We start from the raw sequence: 23,317 nt of genomic DNA, 5'->3' as shown, positions 1-23,317 counted from the left end.
AAGCAGTCTTCCTAGATCTCCTTTAGCAAAGAACTATTTCTGCCTTGCATTCAGTCACAGCCATCATAATTTCTTTGTAAGGATCCCTCCGTAAAATAGAGTAGGAGTAAATTAAGCACATGGAAGTCTCACTCCATCCTACCCTCACTGTTATAACTGGGCATCTATGTCCTTCATTTCCCTGCTTATTGTGTGTTACACTGGCATAAGTTCTCTGGATGGGTCTGTCTTTCTGAAACTCTGCTTTTCCCTTTAAAAACTCTACACGTTTACATTTTGTTTGCTTTTCTATTTCTATTCATATGTTAATTGTGATTGAGCAATCAGAAACACAGTAATTTTTAATAGAGTTCTTGTTTGATTTTATGTACTTGTTTATGTTTATCTCTGTACTTGTTTATGTTTATTGGTTCTAGTATTTCTTTTTATGCTGTCGTACTCTTTTTAGTAAGTCCTAACGTTATTGTCAGTTTACTTTCTTGGCAAAGCACTGAAGAATTTTCGTTCGTAATGTATGTGTTGCTACTTACAGTTCACAAAATCTCATTCCAGAAACTTTTGACAAGAGTATTATTACAAAGAAACTGGACTTTTTATTTCTTCTTTTGCTGACACCATTTGTCAGGTCAGATTATTAAACATAACTAACCTATATGAAAGAAACATGGAGAAAGTCCCAGAGTATCTTATGATCGGGTATTTATAGTGAGCTATTAATGGACAGAGGCTCTACTGAGATCATTTTCAATCCTGAAAATATCACTTTCAACTTAATAATCGCTTCTTCAAAGTGTGATGTCTGCCTTCTTTCAAAAGGTGAGGAAACCCAGTGTATTTTCTCAATTCATAGGAATATTAGTAGTCTTTTTACGAAAAAGAAATAGTCTAGATCTAAAATGTTTATATACTCAGTATAATCAAATGCGAACAGTTACTTGTCTGTATATTTTATTAATGTATTTCTCTTTTTTTGCTACATGTGCAATTACAGAGCAAGGCTTTGCAATTACAGATTAGGTGGGTCAGGTAACAAATTAAATGATGTCGGTTTGCTATGAATTACTGCTGCTCAACTTTAAGATGTTTCTAGAATGATTCCAGACTTCATAAGTGGCATGTTGACAACTTCCTTCATTTTGCTGTGCTCGTTGATTTTGCTATTTATTAATTTGCTTTCAGTTTTACTTAATCATTTAATTTTACTTTGCCCTGTATTTTTGGTTGTTTTTTTCAGGCCAGCTGTCTTGAAAGACAGAAATGGAAGTTTTGATAGGTAAAACAGATGAGAGGTTTGAGCCTAGCAGAACATCTGTGATTGTAATCTATAATAGCATGTAGCTGAATATACAAAAGAACAGTGTGACTGCTTATGCGTGTAACAGTGTACATCTACACACATTAGACTAATTATTCATTTGATTGTTAGTAATTTTTTGTGGTTTGTTCTGGAATTTTAACATTTAGACTTAAAAATTGTAGCAGTGGGATTTATTTCTATGCCCCATTGTTTGTATTACAATCTTAAAAGGGTAACAATATTTTTAATTGTACCTTTTCAGTTTGGCAAACTTTTTTTTTTTAAAGTAATAGTATTCTTAAGCTTTTTTATTTTCTTTTTTTTTTTTTTTTTTTTTAATTTAACTCTGTTGTGGTTACACCAGTGTTTTTTATTTCTGCCTGTATTTGGATATATATCGTTGCAGTGTTTTGTATATATATATCACTTACAAGTATTAGAAAAAAACAGGCATACATTGATGAAGAATGCAGAATTTGAAGTTTAAGTTTTCTAAATGGCTGTAGATGCTGTACATAAGGTGGTAAAGTTGGTCTTTTCTCAAGCATGGAGTTTGATGTTGTTTCAGTCGGAAGGCTGATGCACATAGTAGCACAAATCTACAATCCTTTCCTGGCTACAAGCTTATGGCCCTAACGATGTCTTTTTTGAAACAGTTTGAACAGAAGCTATTATTTAAAAATTTCATGCCTTTTACTTCCAGGCCCTCTGTGAACAAACTGAAAAAAAAAATCCAAAGGAAATGCTACCAAGGAAATATCAGAGCACAATTGTGATGATATTTGAGTGTCTGAAAGACTTAAGAGGGAATGACAATTTATCTGAAAATGAAGTTTTACTTATTTTTGTTGTTTTCTAATAAGTAATGGCAGAGCAAGTAGCCATTCTGTATGTTCAGTCTGTGGAACAGTGAGAAAAGCTAGCACATGCTAGCAACAGAAAACCTGTACTCTGTTCTAAATGGAATAACTCTTTGCAAACTTAAATACATGGGAGAAGGCTGGAGCTTGAGATGGAGAAGTTCTAATTCATTTATTTTAAACTGTTTCATTTCTCTTGATACTTAAACAGTGATTGCTATTTCTATTATTCCAGATTTAACCTGAAGATTTAACCTGGATCTGCTTCCAGTTAAAAAGCACTGTTTCCCTTCTAAAAGTGATCCAAGCTGTGTTATTTGCCATGTATAATTCTACATACTTGTTCAATGATGATTCTGATGATGAAATCCCTACCCAACAAGCTATTCAGGAAAGCTTACAAGATAGGCAGAAAGCTGAAACAAGTGGCAGTGCAAAAAAGGATGAAAGGTAATAAGTTATTACTTATATTTTGGATGTTTTCTTGGCATTGTTAGAACCTTGTAGTAATGTTCTTTTCCTTTGGGACACCATATGTTGTGTTGCTCTGACCTTGTCTCATGGATATGGAAACCACTGGTAGCTCACTTGCTCTGAGTTCTCTCTGAAAAAGTATACCCATTTCCTTGAAAATATGGACTGTCTGAAACTTTCAGGTGATGTTTTACATCAATATCTAAATGAGTAGAAGGCTTTATGAAGAAGATAAGTATGCTATGTAAAAATAAATTTTTATGGCAGCTTTCCCTCATTTTAGTATTTAATTGTTGGCCTTTGTGTGATAAATCCAGTATTTATAGTGGCAGGGGAAGACCAATTAAAAAAGTGTTTTAATGTGTTAAACTCTGACAAAACTTACAGAAATCTAACATGTAATCTAGACTTGAGTATTTAAATTAAGGTCTAATTTATATGCTGAACTTCACATTAATTTTAACTCTTCACTTTATTTTCGTTCTGTTTATGCAGTTCCCAGTACATTGCAAGTAAAGAACATGGAAAGATCATTGCAGCAATTCGGACAGTTAAGTACAAATACACTGCACTGAGTCTATACCCCTAGGAATCACTTGGATATTGCATTGTTGAGCAATGCTACATTTTAGGTGTTTGATCACCTGATTTAAGTGCAGTTTTTCTTTATGTAGTCTTGGGAGGAGTAAGGCAACTGAAAATAGGACACACAGAAGCTAACTCATTAGATGGGAATATCATGATAGGGTGGGCTCAGATGTCACTCCTCTCAGATTCCAGTGCTTCATCTCCTGGAATTAGGGGACAATGCCAGGCCTTTCTTGTAAAATAAACAACAGGATGGCAAGGCCCCCAATCCATTAATGCTTCCATGCATGTCACTTTGTGAGATACGCAGGTTAAAATCCCTTCTCTACCTGAAGAGTGTTCCAGAATTGTTCCGGAATTGCCAAAATTTAATGTATTCCTATAGGAGATGCTCTTAGTGTGTTCTTATGATGCTTCTACTTTTTGTGGTCTAATCAATTTATGTACTGAGTCACAGAGATATGTAAACAATAGGCATAAGTCGTACAGTTGTTACAACAGTTGTCTGTCAGCAGGAATCCTTCAGTCAGTCTTTAAACATGTAAGTAGTTATATTTAGTGGAGTAGGAATCAAGAAACCAAGTCTTTTCTGGAAAAGCAGGTTCTATATATTTTCCATACACTCTGAATAATGTGCCTAAACTCTGGTTACACTTGCTTTCTGGCCTTATGAATGTATAATTATTCCATACATAGGAGAACTTCAGCAGCAGAGATTGAGAGCAGCCTGTCCCCTCACCTTGTAGTTGTATAGTAACAGGAGGGCAGGCTGCCTTCTCCCAGGAATGATGGGATAAAAAACATGAACAGAAACCAGGCCTCTACTTGAACAGGCTTTCCAGCCAATAAAGTGTTGCTGTTTATTGATGAAATATAAAATTGAAAACATCATAATCTGTGTTGATTAATGTTCCAGTGAGATGGTCAGTAAAAGCAGGAATAACAAGATAGGTCTCATCCTGTTAAATCAGCTTCATTTTACTTTTGCTAATCTAAATATTTTTGCTACAGTTTCACTAGGACACCTGTTTACTTTATATATTAAACTTTCATGCACTTTTGCTCATGAGAGAGGATTATATTTGAAATATTTTAGTCATATTAATTATAAGTAAGTTTTTTCAATGTATATTCAAAATACTTTGTGAGTCCATGTCAGTCATTGATTGTTTCATTCATGTAAAGCACTCTTTGTGAAGAAATTGCTTTGACGAAGCAAGTTGTTTATTCTAGGTACACTGATGGGATAAATGGCATGCTGTATATTAGTTGCCTGAAGTTTGTTTTACGATGAGTAATGGGATATGTGTCTGTCTTAAAATATCACAGGCCAAGAAGAGGCCTTGATGAAGTTGGTGAGGCACAGTTCTGCTTTTGAAGAAGCAGATCAGCAAGGCCGGCTTCCTGTGCATGAAGCTGCAGCACAGCGAAATAAGAACATCCTTGAAATAACTTTGAAAGGTACAAAGTCCTTGTGGTTTTCTACTAAGAAATTTTACAAAGTCAGTTTTGATGAATGATCCGGCTTCGGTGTGTTCTGCTTTTCTGTATTTCAGCCTCCCGTGCCATTACGTGGGAACAGACAACTCTGAAAGGGGAAACACCTCTACTGGTGGCAGTAAGAAATTGCTTTGTGGACAATGTCCGCTTTCTCCTGCTCAGTGGCTGCAATCCCAATGTTAAGAATGAAGAGGGAGATTCTCCTTTAGTTATAGGTGAATAACTTTTTTAGGGGTGGAGAGGTGAGGGAGTGAGGCGAGGTTGTAGTTACATGTTTTAGATTTCAGTTTGACATATTTAACTTCAAATCATTGTTGAAAATATTTTGCTATAAGGAGCAAAAAATGTTAATCTCGTTATTGAATGTATCTGTCCCTGTCTGTTTTTCTTAGATGATATCAAGATAATATCTTTAAATGAGCTGACAATTCCAAGTTAGGGACTGCCACCACAAGGTTATTAGCATTATTTATTAATTAAAGTATTATCCTTATTGGTCTACTGAAGTATGAGAAACATAGAACTAGAAGAAGCTAGAAGTCTTTCCCCAAAGTCTCATCCAATGCAAGGAGCTCCAGATGTCTACCGTTGTCCATCCCTCAGTTGCAAAGAGTTTGAGGTTCAGGTTGAACATACATCTTTTTCCTCAAAGCATCAAATAGCTTTCTCCATCAAGTGCCACAGTGTCATCTTCTGCTTTTCTTGGCATAATTTATGCAGTGGTGCCATATAGCAAGGTCCTCCTGCTTCTTCATGCTGTTACTGTTCTTCATGTCTGCAGGTTTAAAACATTCATATTGTCTGCTTACATGGTATCTCTTTCATTGCATCAGCTTCTCTTTCTCCAAAAAATATAGTAATTGGTTTTGATTTTTAAAAATTATAGCAAATCACCCTGATTTATCTGCATGATGTAGAGCATAAAACAGTGTTTGTCCCTATTTGGACATTGTTGGATTTAATCCAGGTGTGACAAGTGAAGAAGCTAGCCAGGCATAAATTCTTGGTTCACTTCTCTTTGCATTTTTTTGATTGAAAAAGAAGGTCCCATACCTAGTATCAATTTTAGTGTGAATGCCATTTTAATTTGGTTATGCAAAAGAACTGTAATTCTTGATTTGTAAAGAACTAGTCCTAATATTTTGCCAAGATGTTTTTCAAAAATGTTCTATGTTCATTTAATTTGCTTCCCCCAGTTTCAGCGACGATGTTGTTATTCTTGCTAAGTCCTAGCCAAAATAAAGAAAGCGTGTTCTCATTATCTGAGTTCTAAAGGAGCACTGTAACTTTCTTGGATGAAGCTGTAAATTATTCCATATTGGAAGGGTGTTTTTTTTTCAAAACTTCTATTAAAGGAAGAGGAAAATGCGTACCTATCTGTAGCACCCCCAGTCCATCCTTTTGAAATGACTAAAGCTTCTAGTCAGGGGCACCTGCTTAGAAAAGACGCAGAGAATTCCTGGGTACTTCTGAAGTGCACTGGATTAAAATGCACCATCCACCAAGAAGGGGATGTGTGGGGTTTATCTGAAGCAGCCACATAGGTTACAGATAAGGGGACATCACAGGTTATAGTATGCTGTCAATGGCATTTCAAGCAGCTGTGGCACAAGAAGCTTCTCTGACTAATCTGTCTCGGACACTCACTGTCCTACCCCGCACAGCCTGGAAGATCAAAGAGAGAAGGAGGGAAAGGTGTTGCGTATTCATGTCATTCACTGGAGCCAATGCAAATCACTCTTCTAAGATCCTTACTGACTTAGCAGAGCAGGCTTATTAAGCTAAGAAGGCATATGACAGAGTGATTTTAAGCGTTGTTTCATATTATGGTAACTGTTTATGCAGATTAAATAGAGCTGTCTGAGCAGGCCAGCTCCCCATCTCCATACGTGGTCTCCATCTAGTGGCATGGACGGTTGTGTTCTGTTGCATTACCAACAGAGGATTACAGAGAGAAAATGAGATTACCATAAAATTATTCATTGGTATCGTTAATGTTATCCTGGAAACAAAGAACAGACTTACTGAGAGGTTAAACCTTTCAGTGTAGTGTGACATTTCTCAGTGTATAAATAGCACTGCCAGGAACAGCTCAAGCCTTCCTGGGCTGCCACATCACAGAAGCCATAGCGCCTGGAATAGTGTTGAATGATGTTCTGCCTGATGCTTCACTTACTGTCTTACAGCAATTAAACGTGATTCATATGAGATTGCCTCCTTGTTGATAAGTTCTGGTGCAAAAGTGAATTTGCAGTGTGTCCACAAGAGGACTGCTTTACATGAGGCAGCCAGACTAGGCAGGAAGGAGCTGGTGAAGCTTCTCCTTCGTTCTGGAGCAGATCCTGACCCTCGCAGTGGATATGGGCTCACACCTCTAGCACTGGCTGCACAGATCGGCCATACAGAAATTATGGAGCTCTTACTGCAAAAAGGTGAGACTTTATTATATAGAATGTTACAGGAAGAGAAGGCTTGGGGTGGAGGTATGTCTTGCCAGTGTTATAAATACTGATGGGATGGTGTAAAGGAGACAGAGCCAGATTCTCTCTCTGGTGCCCAGTAACAGGACAAAAGGCAATAGCATCTTAATTATATGAAGAATTTTACTCCCAAATCATGTGAGTTGAGGACCATCTAAAGAATTCCTAATCTAAATCTAAATCTAAATTTTGTGTTATAGGATACATATACATGTGTGTATACATGTATACACACAGAGAGACATGCAGACACACATACATATATTCCCTCTAAAGTAGTTAGCCTATTTACACACAGTTTTGTTAGTCTTCTGAAAGTTCTGTGACTGGATTAAAACTGGTTATTGTAAGATACGCCTTCAGAAATAGCAGCAAAAGTAATTTTTCTTACTAAAGAAAATTAAATGCTATCTGCACCGAGAAGATCGTTGTGATGTAGTTAGGTAAAGGCCTGATAAAGACTACATAATACAAATAATGTAGCAGTATTTTGGTGAGTAGTTGTAATTGTTTTTAAATGCAATATTGTTTTCACATGAACCTTAGGGAAGTTCTGACAAGACACTTATGGTGGGGAATTTTATATGATAGTTCAGCAGCGCTGAAACTGGACTGTATGACCTGTTCTGATACTGGGTTCTCTCATATTTACAGTTATATCTGTGTGGTCTTTGTAAAGTAGAAGAACTGAAATGCATTGCATGTAAGCCAAAACCCAATTATTTGTATGAATAAGAACCAAACCCCTTGCTTGCCCCATTCTAGCATCAAGTCTTTCTGTGTGATTGCGTTTGAAGCAATTTAGACCTTCTTGTTCCCAGGATCAAGGATCCAACAGGAAGGTTTATGTCCACAGTGGTTTTACTTGGTGAAGAATAGTATCCACCACACCATGTCACTGGAGGAGGGTTGCAGATGCTAATTACTGATGGATAGTTACGGTGACTACTATGAAAATCCTTGATGCTTCTTTGCAGGTGCGAATGTTCTTTCACAGGCTATGGATTGTGCTTCTGTGTTGTTTGAAGCAGCAGGAGGAGGAAATCCAGATTCTCTGAGTCTTCTACTAGAATACGGGGCTGATGCCAATGTACCAAAGCATTCGGGTCACTTGCCAATCCACAGAGCTGCATATAGAGGACACTTTCTGTGAGTTATTAACTTAAAAAATGGTGACACCAGAAATACCAATTTTGCTAATTCTACCTTATTCAGCCAGTAAGTGAGAAACAACTCTTCAATACTAGGAACGTTGCATTGTGATTAAGAATCTGAGAATTCTTAATTCCTATTTTAATATTTTATATATAGTAATTAAATTATACTTAAATGTATTTTATGTATTAAAATAGATCTTATATGTATTCTTATTACATTTTATTAATTCCCTAATTCCAATAGGTTAAGCAATAACACTGTGCTCTCGACATTCAGGAAAAGCTTCTATTGGGAAGGAATCATTATCTCTCTAGCAAGGAATGGGGTTGTTAATGAACAACAGTATAATAGAATAGTATTTTATGTGTAGTAGGTATAAAGTCAGTATACATTGCTGGCTAACAATTCACTTGTTAGCAATTAAAGTCAAAGCAGATGCATAGCATGCCATGGTATTGATTTGGTAAATTAAGACAATTGTGTGCAGTTATGATGAATTCTGAAGCCCAGCAATACAGAGAAATTCAAAGACAAATTAGCTGGGTGAACCAGCATGTTTAAGATTCTAAGATTTTTCTTTTTTTTTTTTAATTCTTCAGGGCCCTAAAAAATTTAGTTCCAGTTACTAACTTTGATGCCATTAAAGAAAGTGGGATAAGTCCAGTTCACTCAGCAGCAGCAGGAGCACATCCTCAGTGCCTTGAATTTCTCCTCAAGTCTGGGTTTGATGCCAATTTCATGCTGGATCAAAGAGTTCGCAAAGGCTACGATGACCACCGGAAATCAGCATTGTACTTTGCCGTTTCCAATGGGGATATCTGTTCAGTACAGTTGCTATTGAATGCTGGAGCCCTGCCAAACCAAGATCCCATCAACTGTCTCCAAATAGCCTTGAGAATGGGCAACTATGAGTTAATGAATCTGCTGCTCCGACATGGGGCTAATGTCAATTACTTCTGCAGAGTGAATACAACACATTTTCCATCAGCTTTACAGTATGCTCTGAAAGATGAAGTCATGTTAAGAATGCTGATGAACTACGGGTATGATGTGCACCGCTGCTTTGATTGCCCTCAGGGAAACAGTTCGCATTCCCAGTATGTGACTGATGGATGGACTTCTACTGTTATCAAAGATACAATGGTTAGTATATCAGATGGCTTCCTGTGTTGTTTTACTACCAGTATCCTTCCTCAAATGAAATGAAAATGTACTTAATGCAGTGTCAGAAAAGGAAGTTTTGAAACTACAAGACAGTTTACACATAAAGGTAGGAATAGACAAGGCTTTAAAAATGAATAGATGTTGCTATGAGGCCTGGTTCGTGGCGACAAATTATCATAAACAACACTTTTCAGTTGTGCAAATATAGCGAATGATATGCTGAGTACAGGGCAGTCTTGTCCATGCAGCGAAAGCAGAGCCTTGCAGACTGACTTGCTGGGTTGTCTTGTATGGTAACACTAATAGGGGAAGGCTGTTGTAAGGACCCTTGGCACTGAGCAGAAATGAACAGACCTGGACTGACCTAAGTCCACTTGATCCTAATAAACCCATCTTTAACCTGAAGATAAGGGGGTGTGGCAGGCACTGGTGGGTCCCCGTTCAGTACACTGGGACACAAGTCTAAATTCCACTTAGGGAGTGGTAGCAATTCTTTTTAATCTAGTTAGTTACCAAATATACAGCTGCCTGAGTTCATTTTTGGATCTAGTACAAACCAACAGTCTCTCAGATTTTCAGATTCTATTAGTGAGGCTTAATGCAAGCTGTGACAACCTCTAAAGCTCCCCTGACTGACAGAACACTCCTCCTTCCTGGTGTTCTGCTCAAGTTACTTAATTGCTTTTGTCCTGCAGAGGCGGAAGTCATTTACAGGAGTACTGAATATTATCCTATTAAACTTTTTGTTTCCATCAGTTCTGTGAAGTGATAACCTTGTCATGGCTGAAGCATCTGTCTGGGAAAGTGGTACGAGTCATGTTAGATTATGTTGATCATGTTAATATCTGCTGGAAGCTGGAAGCAGTTCTCAAAGAACAGGAACTGTGGCCAGACATCAATTCAATTTTAAGTAAGTATCTGATGTTTATATTTGAAATTACAAACGAGCTGTTTTGGGATTGGGACCTTTTTTGTTGGTGGTATTTTAGTTTTCATTTTCTTTACCTCAGACTGGTGCTTTTCTTGACCCTTGTTAGGCCAAAAGTTATGTTTTGACAGTAAGAAACCTCTTAAAAATCAGTCCATGCAGGATTTAACCTAAGTTTCTCTTGGAATTCTGTAAGACAGGTACTGCATAATTTAGGTAGAGCACTTGGGAACTTTAATTTCAATGTAGACAACACAACTGTCTTCAAGGGGGGAAAGCTTTTCCTCCTGCCTCAAGTTGGTGGAACAAATGTAATACATTACTATTTTTTATTGAGTGATTTAATTCTAGTCTAGATTAATTCTATGTCCTTTTTGTTTGTACAGATTAAGAAGTAGTGACTCATCATTCTTTTAGTAGCTTCTTCAGGTTGACAGAAAATTGTTGATTTAGCTGCCAGTGATCATAAATATATCCGAGAGATGTATGGGCTGATGTAAAAAGGCTAGATTCTGACAGGTCTGGTTTTCCAGGTAGCAGAGTATTGAATCAATAAATTGAACAAAATATATTAAATAACTTACTAATATCAATCTTGCCTTCTCATTTCTAGCAAATCCTCGCTCTCTGAAACATCTTTGTCGTCTGAAGATACGGGAATGCATGGGCCGGTTGCGTCTCCGTTGTCCTGTCTTCATGACCTTCCTTCCACTGCCAAACTGCCTGAAAGACTACATACTGTACAAAGAATATGATCTTTATGGGCAGGAAAACTTCACAGGAACCTACGGCCTCAACTGTACCTAACTATTAGTTCTGTGTTTTGAAGGAAGTGTTGATGTGGATAAGACTGTCTTACGCAGCTCCTTTTTTCTTTTTGGATTTTATCTCATATATATTAAGGAATACCAGCATTCCCCATCTCACCCCCTGAAGAAAATGGGGAGAACCCCAAAATGTAAGTATTGGTGATCCCATTCTACATATCTACTGGAATATAAACTACCTGAAAGTTACGGCAATACTATTTTAAATGCTGAGTGCGAAGAGTTTAGGAACTGTAAATGTAGGGCTGCAAACCTTGTGTTATTGCTAAGTTAAAACCTGTCATAGCAAGTAACACTACCCCCACTGCTGGGTTAAACTCAAGGTTTAGCTAAAGGTCAGAGATTTAACTACCATCAGGAAGGGACAGAGGTTTTTTTTCTCTTGTACCTCCCTTTCTCTTGCCAAGAAGCAGAATTTTTCTTTATGAAGTCCTGCACTGAAGTTCTGAAGAGAGCTTAATTAGATTTATCTACAATCCCACACTCTAAGCAGTGAAATGGGATTAACAGCTATAGAAACCCCTGCTTATCCCAGCAGCTAGTGTGAAATACCAGTGTTTCAACAAGGTGGCACTATGTCTGAAAGACACGTTCGTTCTGCATCTCGTCAGGTCTTGATTTGTCTCAGCCATTATGTGTGCTGATCGCTCTCTCTAGAACTTGGTTTTCCTTTACAGTGCTGGCCAAAGGCATGCTTGCAATTTTTTGTGTTTCTCTTCATATAGTTGGAACTTAAGCTTTTGGAGCACTACCTGCCAGCAGTCACAGCTGTCTCAGGAAGTCTTACATAGTACGCACAGACCCGCAGCACGCTTGTTCTTTCTAAAAACACTGCAGGTATCAGTCCCTATTTTAGGGAAAAAAAAAAAAGTTCATCAACACACTTGGTATTAGTCGTATTTATTCCTTCATTATCAAGTAAGCATAGATTTTTTTTCTAGTTATACATGCATCTTTATCACGGAAGTTACATAATTCAAAAGTCTGCTTTTCCCCAGAAAAATCTACAAACCTTATAAAATACAAATTTAACCATAATATAGTTATGAACCATTGCTTTTTACATGGTGTGTATCATATCATAAACTAATGAAGATAGCTGTCAGTCCCATGTTAATGGTTGTGCTGGTATAGCCTCTGTACATGTGAATTCTGGTCGTTACCATAACCACAGCTCTGCAGGGTGCAACATGGTGTCGTGTGACTACAACACCACGTGCATAAACAGCCAGCTACGATGGTAAGGATTTTCTTCTTCTTTGATTGTTGCAAAAGTAAGTTACCAGCATTCCCAAGTACAGTAACTTCCTCTGAGATTATCTGGCTAATATGATCAAAATTAAGAGAACTGAGATACACTCTGACACCAGAGAGCTGTAACTGCAAACTAAAACTCTGTTCAATGGAAAGGAACACATCCTGTCACCAATAGTGGTACTTCGTGGAAGTCAGTATTATGAAAAATGCAGGAGGCTTTTGCATCAGTACAAATCTCACCCAGAAACTTGGTATAGTTAAGCTTTTATTTACTTTACAAAATGCTGACTGAAGACCTGGCGGAATACTTTTACTCTCCATGTTTCCCAAGATTAAGACACAACAGTCAAAGTTGACCTAAATATGCCGTTGGAGGTTTTTATACAGCTATTCAGGGAAGATGTGCAAGTCAGTCTCAAACACTGCAAAATCACTGACACTTCACTAGAACAGGACCAATCCAGAACATCAGCATAAGAATTTGACCACTCCACTCGATTATAAAAATGACCTGTACAAAGTCCTTGGCTTGCAATAGAAACTTCAATAGGAGTACAAATGCATCCACAATGACACACTGACTTATTCTTGTATGACAACTTAGATACCACTGTAAGCAGGGGGAAAAAAAAAAATAAACTTACTGCTTAGTTAAAAAGAAAAAAACTTTGTAAACTAACTGACTTGCAAGAAATGTGGGAAAAAATGTGGCAGTAACTATTAGGCTGCAATTAGCAACATAAAAAGTTATTCCTATACCATTCAGTACCTATGTGAAGTCACTTTAAAACCATGTACTTCAAAGAATATTTTCAGGATTGTATGAAATAAGAGTAGGTTCACAGGAAGCAAACTACAGCTTCAGCTGGAACTGCTTAAAATATCAGTCTGTAAGTAAAAGGCAACAGGAAATATTAAATGGGAAAAATAAATTACAGGAGAGGCAACAACCAGTAATTTACAATAACAAAATGCTCAGGTGGTGAAATCCTACCACAGTAGCTCCCTGGAGAGCACGCAGTGTTTATATAAACAGTCATACTCTTGAGGAAAATACTAAGCACTCTAATTTTTTTTTTTTTTTTTAAATTAACAAAAATGTTTTCCAATGAAGTAGTTCTAAACCTCATAGGAAAAAGGGACCCAAATAGTTTTTTTTAGTTTGGGGAGGTTTGGGAAGGAGGGCATGGATAAAAACTCGGCACTTTTTTTTTTTTTTTTTTTGTTCTAATTACTGAGCCAGGTGTTCCTTCCCTTAAGCAAAACTGAGTCATTCCCCCCCCACTGCTAACTAATTGCACCATTCCTGTTAAACTTCCTCATCTCTTCTGACCTGCCATTTGCTCCTGCAGCTTTCATCACTCTCCCAGATGCTTTTATATCTTTTTGCTCATTTTACACCAGTGAAACTCTCATAAATGAGCAATTCCCCCCCACCCCCCATTTCATTCATGCATGTCAATCTGTTTTCTTGAACTATTCATTTCCTTATTGGTTTTTTTAGTGGTTGAGAATTATCCAACACAAAAGAAATGCACTTCAGTCCTATGCTGTCTGGTTTAGAAAACTACATTTAATGGTATAACCGGAAAGCCTGAAACGCAAATGGAATAATTCCAATTGTGTCTTGTGAAATCTGAAAAATTCCATGACAGTAAATTCATCTGCCAACTTTCTTTCTCCCACTTTCTTCCTCATCTTTGCAGATTTGTCTAACATAGTAACAATTTCCAGAAAAAAAGAAAGAGTAATTAATTTTTCTGACATTTCTTCAATAAGGCTAATGCAAAATGGGTACAAATAATAAATACTTGTATTTTTAATGAGATGACTAATCCATTAACTGTCTTCCATATGGAGCTAGGACTATTGCAGCTAAACTGGTTAACACATTAATCAATCCTGCTCTGACAAGCTGGGGGACTAGAGTCTAGAAATGGGAGCCCACTGACTTACTTCATATTCTTCCTGTGCTGTTTCAAAACTACTACATCTTCAGCATGTACTTGAGGAAGACACAGCAACCTTGAGCTGTGTTGTCATATTATTTGATAGAAAACAAATACCAGTAAGTAAAACCAAACAAAACTAAGAGAAAGAAACACTAACTGGAACAATTTGCAGAGACAGACTGGCTGTGGTGCAACTATCTGTAAGCCTACATTTAGGCATAAAAAGGAAATAAATTGGATTTACTGCCTCTCTGTACATTTTTGTTGGCAAGAATAAAGAGAGTCTCTTAAGGATGAGAGATAAGAATAGAAGACTATATATGAAATAAAAATGCCACTCTTTTAGAAAAAAGCCTCACATTTGTGTGGTCTCTGTGATGGTCTGCTAGCCAAAGCTGGCCACAGAGCAGTGCCATTTGGCCTGACTGGGCAACAGCAAAAGCAGATATTTCTGTAAGTGACTGGCTACTCTGGGGATGAAAAATGTACTGGAACAGGAATTGCTAACTAACTCAGGAGGAGAATGTGGAGCCTCTCTGCTGCTCAGCCTCCCCCTCTGCCTCCTCATTTAAGGCAGGGGTGCTGTGACCCCTTCTGAGGCTGCTCAAGCCCTTTCAGTAACATCTGCTCCAAAAGCTGCTCTAGCTCCTGCTGCCTTAGCAGCACACTCTGTTAGACCTGCCCAGGCGCTGCTCCCCTTTCTCTTCTGTGACAGGAGCCAGATGCATAGAAATTGTTATTTCTATGTACAGAACTTCTGCGTAGAAATTCACATCTCCAGCATAAAGGGCAGGAGGAGCCTGCCTTCTTTAGCCAACGCAGGGCCACCCCAGTGCATGAGGAGAGCTAAGGAAACTGATCTCTCTGTGCACCTGCAGCCATCTCGCACAGGGAGCCTGAGATTCCTCACTTACTTTATCAGCACAGAACAACTCCAGCTATGAAGCGCTGGGCATCACCAGCTGATGGAGAGAGATTCTGAGAATTGCTTCCATTCCTGAACACCAGAAATGCCCTGCAATGAACTGTAAAACACTCATAACTGTTATATTGTAACTTGGAATATAAGTATATTCTTCTCTTTCTATATTTCCTGTTATTTTCATGCCACTATTAGAGAGACATCTTCTGTTCACTGGATTTTAGTATTTATAGTAATTAGTGCAAAAATAAACACTTCTCTTCAAACAAGTTCTCTCTTCTGGATCAAAAGGTGAATGTGCATCTAATACTATACAAAATAAATATTACACAGGGTACGGAACATTGAGTTCAGTTTACAAGCTGTAAACAGGCACTGCTTTGAAAAATACTTACAGGATTGATTCCAGGATGTAGGATTAGCATGGTCTCTTACTTTAGAGCTAGGAAATGCTGTTTGCAAAATGAATTTCCATAAGAAGACATGAAGAGCCTCAACTCGTTTTCAGTAAATGCAGTGTACTGGTGGCAAGGCATTTACATATTCAGATTTTAAAAACAGTGGAATTCAAGATGTTCCTGCTAGTCTAAGCGTGTTTTATAAAAAGTGAACGCAAAGGCTTACAGCTTCTTATAACGTGTACTGGGGAAAAACTAAGAACGTGGCACTTGTGCTTCAATATATATACATTATTCTTATCATTTGATAAGGAATGCTTTAGACATTCCTCATGCAGCAAAGTGCAACTGTGTCTCATCAGCTCTTATCTAGGTCTGACAGTATTTTTTTTCTCCTGTTGAAAGAAGTCTTTCAGCATTCACCAAAAAAATCAAGACAGTATCATACAGTGCAATATGAAATTAAAAAATAAGATATTTCTGTCTAGAACTATTGCACATCTCACTGATGTTAGTAAGGATTTTTCTTTCTAAATCTAAGAACAGCTATGTGCAACAAATGAGATAAAGCTTAGCACTGTCTTATTTGGACATCCACTTTCGTTTCCAGCAAGGTCTTCTCCATACCACAGTGTGAAAAACAAACTTCAGTGTACTGCTCAAGTCCAATGAGACTTTTAAGTTTTGCTTCAAGAGCAGTCAATTGTACAGAGGAGGTAAGCGGGTGGGGGGGAAGCACAGTTTTTTCCCATAATGCAGAGAAGCCTTGAGAAAACATAATTTTGTAATAAACATGGTAGCATCACCATGCTTTATCTGGCATACAGAAGAGAGATTATACTGACGTGAAAATGGAAATCACTTACTTAATTAAGGGGAAAAAAAAAGGCATATTAGAGTCTACATATTATGATGTTTTGTATGTAACATAACAGACCCTTCACCTACATTTCACTTCTTGTAGAACTTATGCCATTTCACCAGATATATCCATGAATCCAATTTTAATAAAGTAGATAACCTTAAGCTTCAGATTCTCTCTTCTTCTTTCCATCTTCTCCTAAATCACTGTCTTCTGATTGGCTACTGCTAAGGACTACAAATTGTCCTTCTCCACTGCTCTGGTTCGATCTGCTGGAAGCGGCTATCAACCGGCTTTGCTCCTCTAAGTCCTAATTTGAGAAGGGTGGGGGTGGGGAGAAATCAGAAAAAGAATATTAACCTTGAAGCCATGTACAATTGAAACAGAATGTCATTATTATGATTTATAAACTATTTTTTAATACTAGCAAGGGCTAGCTTTCTGTACAGAGGGAATGAAAAGACTGAATAGGAAACCAAAACATTTACGTTTCAGTAGTTGGCATTATTAGAACAGCTAACACTAACTTACCTGTACCTATAACCCACAAAACACAGCTCAGAACAAGTATCTCTGTCTAGAACCTGCTCCCTGCAGCCCCCTTCTCGCTGTGCAACGGAACCCTCCTCAGCAAGTGACATTATTTTGGGCCTGTGATAGGTGTCCCTTCAAGCACTGCTCTTAAACCACAAAACATTTTTATAGGAGTACTTATCTCTTCAGAAGAGCTCCTTCTAAAATCTACTATACAAAATTATACCAAACCTGCACAATCTGTGCAGGAAATACCTCTAAAAATTAACTTAACTCCATAATGTTCTAGGAACTTGTACTAAAGGATATGACAGTGAAGCTTGCAGTACAAAACTGCAAAAGAAACTAAGTAGAAAAAAAAAAGAATATTAAGAAATAATGATGAAATGTACCTTTTCAATTTGTTTTTGTTTATTCAGTTCTTTTTGTTGTTTCTCTTTGACTCTATCTATTTCTTTCTGTTTTTCTGATGCTTTTCGATCCTAAAAGGCAAAAATGTAAATAAAGTAAGTATAACCAGTCCAAGGTGTTTGATACACTACTGCTGTATATAAGCTTGCTCAAAACTGTTAGACCACTGCTTTGATTATTCTTCTTTTAAAGGACTGCTCTGTCTGTTAAAGGTAGCAAGCTGAGTCCTATTTTGAATATTGTTCCACAGTAGACATTGGTCAGTCTTTTTATCTTGGGTTTAAATTCTAGAAAACAAATCCCTTAAAATACACCAGAACAATATTACTGCATCTATAAGCATCTTGCAGAATGTATTCCATCACACATATTTAATATCCCCTCTCCCTTCCATTCACAAATATCCGTTGCCCCCAAAAGATTCTTACCAGTTCTGCATGAAAAGCTATCTGTTTTGCCAGTCCAACAGAGTCACAAATCTAAACACAAAACAGATGTGAAATTATCAAGACGACTCTAATAAAAATGGCTTTCAAATTAAGCCAGATTCGCAAATTAGGTATGACAGCATATTAAAGCACTTACAGATACTTAGACCATCAAGTTTAACTCTTTTTCAATACATAAACAAAATACTCTCCCATGGAATGGATCTAACATCTTCGAATCCCTGTCAGGTTCAAAACTGATAACAAGTATAACCATCACCAATACCTTCTCCCCTTCATTATTTGATTCAAATATATAGCAGACAGAAGTTTGGCGGCTCTCAACTCTCCCTCCTGAAGTTCTCAGCACAAATCCAAACAGGCGCTTGTTCTCCTGGTGCGTAGCGTACAAGACTACATTGGGCAAAGGAAACTGACAAAAGGATCAAATATGGAGATATTAAAACTGGTGCCAAATATTTTCTCTATGAAGTTTCAATATGCAGCACATTAATTACTTCAGTATCATAAATGCACAACCACACCAGAAGTTATAACCTGACCAAACATGTAATTAAAAAACACAAACAGTAGATTAGAAGACGAGGATTAAATTATTCAAAAGATAGGAAAACTTCTAAAAACACATTCCATGTAAGAAAAGGGGACCACATTTGCAATGTGCTTCAGTCATCTTTCTAAATGTGAATACACTCCTTTTCTTTTGTATTTTCTTTAGAGACATCATTCATACAAATTACATTTGTGACTATGCTTTCGATATTTGGTCCCAAGTAAATGCACTACTTCTCCAAAGCCTTTACTGGAATGACTTCAGCTCTCCTGAATTACACAAGCAAGAAAAAAAAAAAAAAGGGGGGGGGGGGGGGATGAACAAACCACATATCCTCCTTATTTCCTTATTTTATTACAATAAAACTATTTTGCATTCTTATTCCTAAAACAGGGTGGACTAAGAAATTTCAAATGTATAGTTTTAAGACTTAGCAAAGGGTAAGTTTTTTATTTCTGAAAATTTCTACTACAGTTGCTATAAACTGACAGGATGAGTTTTTCCTAACCTTGAATGTATCCATTTAGAATACTGGGCATGCACTCAGTTGATACATCTCACCTGTAAAAGCTTACAGCTTTGGGGCAGTTTTGAAATCAATGCCAAACGTTGGGGAAAAAAAAAAATATATAGAGACCATAAACTTCATAAAGAAAAAGATGAGAGGAAAACAGTTTTGAAATATGAAAAATAAAGACTGCTTTTACTGAAAAATTAAGCTGGCCTTATTTGATATCCTAAGAAGAATCCCACTTTTTTCTTTCAGGTGTACTTTTTATAAAGAATTAAAAAAAAAAAAAAAACAAACACCAAAACAGAAACTGTACAACACACTCAATGCAATTATGCATTAAAAATCAAAAACAAAACAAAAAAAACAAACACCAAGCAAACCTTCAGAAGACTTCAGAAGTAATTTGACTCCAATCTTAATGTTACCTCTCTACTAACAATATAAATTTTTATAATCAAACGTGCTGTTAAAATGCAATATTCTGTTTTCCTAAGATTTTACCCTATCAAATTTGGGGGGAGGAGGAAGTTTCAAAAGCCTATTTGGTCTACTGAAATCACTCCCCTTAAACCTGATGGTTTTTTGTCTATTTTTAGATGTATGCATTAGTCTCCTAACTTCAGTGGAAATTTGTCTGGAAATCTCATGCTTTCAGTGATTTTTGCTAATATCTAATAATATTATTTTTAAAGTAGAAGAATTACATTGCTGGGTATTTATCTTAAAATGTAAATTACTTACTCGTAGTCTTGTAACTTGTGTCTGTGGATCAATTAACCTAAAAAATTGTTTTTAAAAACAGACCAGAAAATAAATTTTACCATAGTGAAAGAAAATAATTCTATAAATAAACATGAGTAGAATTCAGGAAGCAAACTTACTTTAAACAGTCACAAGTGACTAATAAATGTGATTCTGTCATCCTGAAAATGTTATGGATGGCACGAGCTGCTAGTATTTGACGCATTGTTTCATAAACAACATCTGGACTTTCATCAGACTTCACCTCCACAGAGCCAAGAAATCTTACAATAAATAACTGATGAAGAATTGAATCTAAGAAAAAAAAGTATTGAAAAAAGTGAATTCCATTTTGGGTTTTCCATTCAAAACCAAAGATGGACAGCAGTCAGGAGAACTCCAGACTTCTGATACCTTGGAAGAGCTTGCTCATGCTTAAGAATGAGAGGTACAATTACGGAACAGCAAGTCACACATCTTTTCATTTTGTTTAATGAATACAAAAGATCCAATGAATTATTTTTAAAACAGACTTTCAGACAGTAGCCTGATTTAACTCAAATTCTCTAATAGATTGCTAATGTAACTAAACATTCTAAAACTGGTGTTAAAGCATAAGAGAGAAGCTAAAGATGAAAACAGAAAAGTAACTTTCAAATTCTATTTTTTATTGTGCATTGAAATAAAATTTTTGTTTTACCTTCAGTTTCAGATTTTGAGCCTCCAGATTCACCAAAAGGATTTGTACGTCTATTAAAAAATGAAAACATTAAACCAGGAGTGAGATTACAAAAACCACTAGTGAATAATGTAGTAGTCTCACGCTGCATCAAATAAGAACACATAATGATTTCACAAACTTGCAATCTGGAGGAATAATGTATGATAAATCATAAGGACAAGCAATTTAATCAGGAGTTAGACATAAATTGCTGTATTTGAGGGCTCAAATTATGGGAAAAATACCAGATATCATTGTCCTATTGCTGCCATAGAGAGTTTTGCTCACATGGTATTTTTTTTAATATCTGAATTAAGCCAAAGACAAGACCTTAATATTTGAAAAGGTATATAGGGATGAAATGTCACAGAACAGCTTCAGGAAGTACAGCCAAAAATTAGTCCTTTCAGTACTCCATAGGAGCACCACACTTCTCATCGCTGTCTCAAGTTATTGAATTACTTACTGAAGAGAAGTCACTGGTTTTGTTTCAAATGCAGCTTTCTGAAAACATCACTGGGGTTTTACTCCTAGAGGGTCAAGAGAAATGTGGCTATTTCTGGATCTCAAAGACAGAATTGCTATCAGTTGCAATGAAAAGTGAAAATACTCTAGGCTTCCAAGTCTACATTTTCCAAAAGCAGTAAAGCAATGCTGAAGAATGTGTGGGAAATGGGGAAATTTTATTTCAAACTTTTAAAGAGGAAAAAACCCTTTCTCTTTGGCTAATTTGTGGCTGAAAAACTATTATCAAGGGTTCAATAAACTTCAAATTAGGTTTTATAGGGGAGTAATGAAGGTGTCATCTCTCAATAGTGTTCTAAAAGCAAATTTCAGAACTAAGTGAAAAAAAGAAGTCGATCTCTTGTTCAGTTACATGTCATACTAACTGACAGTTTTGTTTTACCAGTGAAATCTTTTAACTAAGAGATGTCTAGTTTAAAGTAGTAAAATTGTTCTAGACTGAACTCTGAAGTCAAGGTTGCATTGCTACAATGTTTATATACCGTGGACTCAATCAAGAATGATCCCATTAAATGTTGGCCTGTTTAAACACACTGAAGGGAAATTCTATTAGCATCTTTTATTGCTCAGACTTGTCTTGTGATTTAAGATTAGACTGGAACAGTAAATGCAAAATCTCACAGGATCTCTCAAAAGGCAAAAATAAAATTTAAATATATGTCACCAGTATCAGAAACTAAGGAATTTTTTTTTTAATAATTAATACTTCTAAAGTAGCATATTGCCTATCTGTACAAACACTGCAATTCTTTATTGACATTGATGGTTAATGGAAAATATTAAGCACAACTCTATATAATTTCTGCTATGAAAAGTATTATTTTCTAGAATCGAATTGTAACTGATGACATGAATTTATCTAAGTATTAACCTTTCCACTTCCTGGAATACAGTTCAAGTCTATTTTATATCAATAAATTCTTAAGGATCTAGTTAGCCAACTGATTATCCTGCTATACCAAACAACAACTAAAGGAAAACTGTAAAAAAAAAAAAAAAAAAATTTTAAAAGAGTTGACTATATATAACTTATGTCTCTGTGAGGTGCAACTGAAAATTCAAGTATTTTTCTAGAGGACGGGGAGATAGAAAACATTATTGTGACTAGAGTCACATAAATTAGTTTTCAGCTTTTTAGCTTTTTTTGTCGTTGTTAAGAGCAGATGGATCTGCAAATATGTTTTCTTAATATCTGAACTCTGTGCATATAGTTCCAGAAATGCAGTGCAGATTTACAGGTTTTTATTATTTTTGAGTGGGAAGTTTACAAAAAAACAAGTAGTAGAAAATGTTTTTCTATTTTGGGAAGAGTTCTTAGACAATTTTAACTTGTCTGTATATGAGATTACTCTAGAAGCCTAGATCATTTTCACTCACCTGTCAGGTTAAGAAGAGTGTCATCGTATGCCATCATCACCTGGAGGCAGGGCTACCAAATTTCTCTTGAGTTTCCAAGAGGAAATAACCCAAGCTGCTGGGTGAGCAAGCAATAGGAAAGGAAAATATTTTGTGAAATCAAAAGATTAAAATAAATCAATAAATAAAAGCAATAGCTGTTAAAGCAAGAAAAACTGCTGCTAAATAGAAAACTACACCTTGAATTTAGTGCATGTAATTAAGCCATTTTTTTACAACTCTAAGAATGAAAAAAAAAAATATTTTACTTATCTGGCCACTGCAAATTTTGTGACATGAGTGAGGGCAAAGGCAATGTGTATTTTGGAGCTGCAGCCTAAACATGGTTTTCTTGTTTGTTTGCTTTTAAATTTATAACATTAACTTCAGGAATTTTTTTTCCTTCTCTCTACATTTCCTACCTGCCTGACTGCCCTGAAGATTTTGCTTGACCAGGCAGATCTTCACTAACTGGAGATATTATGTCAAATTGTATAGGAGTGTCAGGGGCAACAAGTGAATCCAAGGAAAGTGTCGATAAAGGTGCTGATTCAGATCCCAGTGACCCTGTGCTGCTAGTACGAGCTGCAGCAGGACGAGATTGTCTAAAACAAAACAAAAGTTCAAAATGAAAATATCTTAGTTTCAGATCAGTTGATAATAAATTAAACCATATGAGAGACCAATACAATACTCCAAAGCTAGGATGTAAAACAAAACAAAACTTAAGAACTTGAAGAAGATCAGGGTATAGTAAACAAAACTGGAGTGTACATTCCTAGTCAAATTTAAGTAAGCTGAAGTTAC

At 36.4% G+C, this 23,317-nt stretch overlaps 2 protein-coding genes across 6 annotated transcripts in view; one reads left to right on the top strand and one right to left on the bottom strand.

The window, feature by feature from the left end:
* The first annotated feature begins 775 nt into the window (after window positions 1–775).
* Window positions 776–16,550, top strand: ASB14 (ankyrin repeat and SOCS box containing 14). 2 transcript variants are annotated; one of them, XR_015259521.1, is made up of 12 exons: window positions 776–816; window positions 1,235–1,375; window positions 2,393–2,607; window positions 3,127–3,182; window positions 4,549–4,680; window positions 4,776–4,934; window positions 6,906–7,151; window positions 8,177–8,348; window positions 8,957–9,500; window positions 10,278–10,431; window positions 11,063–11,407; window positions 16,416–16,550. XR_015259521.1 is itself a non-coding variant. In XM_086755290.1 (11 exons), the coding sequence occupies exons 3-11, from the start codon at window positions 2,480–2,482 to the stop codon at window positions 11,254–11,256; spliced, it is 1,785 nt and encodes a 594-aa protein (XP_086611416.1). In that variant the 5' UTR covers window positions 776–816; window positions 1,235–1,375; window positions 2,393–2,479; the 3' UTR covers window positions 11,257–11,971. The 2 variants fall into 2 exon arrangements, 1 of the variants encoding a protein (XP_086611416.1); XM_086755290.1 differs by lacking the exon at window positions 16,416–16,550 and having other exon boundaries at window positions 11,063–11,971.
* APPL1 (adaptor protein, phosphotyrosine interacting with PH domain and leucine zipper 1) overlaps window positions 12,161–23,317 on the bottom strand; it is a 31,317-nt gene continuing 20,160 nt past the window's right edge. For all 4 annotated transcript variants that reach the window (XM_086755286.1, XM_086755287.1, XM_086755288.1 and 1 more), the window contains 8 exons: window positions 22,933–23,115; window positions 20,570–20,619; window positions 20,010–20,184; window positions 19,870–19,906; window positions 18,327–18,473; window positions 18,041–18,091; window positions 17,594–17,683; window positions 12,161–16,977 (listed from right to left, as the gene is read on the bottom strand). In XM_086755286.1, the coding sequence (XP_086611412.1) occupies window positions 16,828–16,977; window positions 17,594–17,683; window positions 18,041–18,091; window positions 18,327–18,473; window positions 19,870–19,906; window positions 20,010–20,184; window positions 20,570–20,619; window positions 22,933–23,115 (883 nt within the window). In that variant the 3' untranslated portion in view covers window positions 12,161–16,827. The remainder of the gene's footprint in view (window positions 16,978–17,593; window positions 17,684–18,040; window positions 18,092–18,326; window positions 18,474–19,869; window positions 19,907–20,009; window positions 20,185–20,569; window positions 20,620–22,932; window positions 23,116–23,317) is intronic.

Source organism: Chlamydotis macqueenii, chromosome 10, assembly GCF_036417535.1.
Source record: "Chlamydotis macqueenii isolate bChlMac1 chromosome 10, bChlMac1.mat, whole genome shotgun sequence".
Classification (NCBI taxonomy): Eukaryota; Metazoa; Chordata; class Aves; order Otidiformes; family Otididae; genus Chlamydotis; species Chlamydotis macqueenii.
The sequence above is the reverse complement of the archived record's forward strand: the minus strand, read 5'-3'. Positions and strand labels throughout refer to the sequence as shown.

What these genes read in the sequence shown, in the direction of transcription:
- ASB14 (XM_086755290.1), top strand. Translation starts at nt 2,480, where the DNA reads ATGTATAATTCTACATACTTGTTCAATGATGATTCTGATGATGAAATC. An exon ending in CATTGCAGCAATTCGGACAG is followed by an intron (nt 3,183 to 4,548) that starts TTAAGTACAAAT and finishes AAAATATCACAG; the next exon opens with GCCAAGAAGAGGCCTTGATG. An exon ending in AGATTCTCCTTTAGTTATAG is followed by an intron (nt 4,935 to 6,905) that starts GTGAATAACTTT and finishes ACTGTCTTACAG; the next exon opens with CAATTAAACGTGATTCATAT.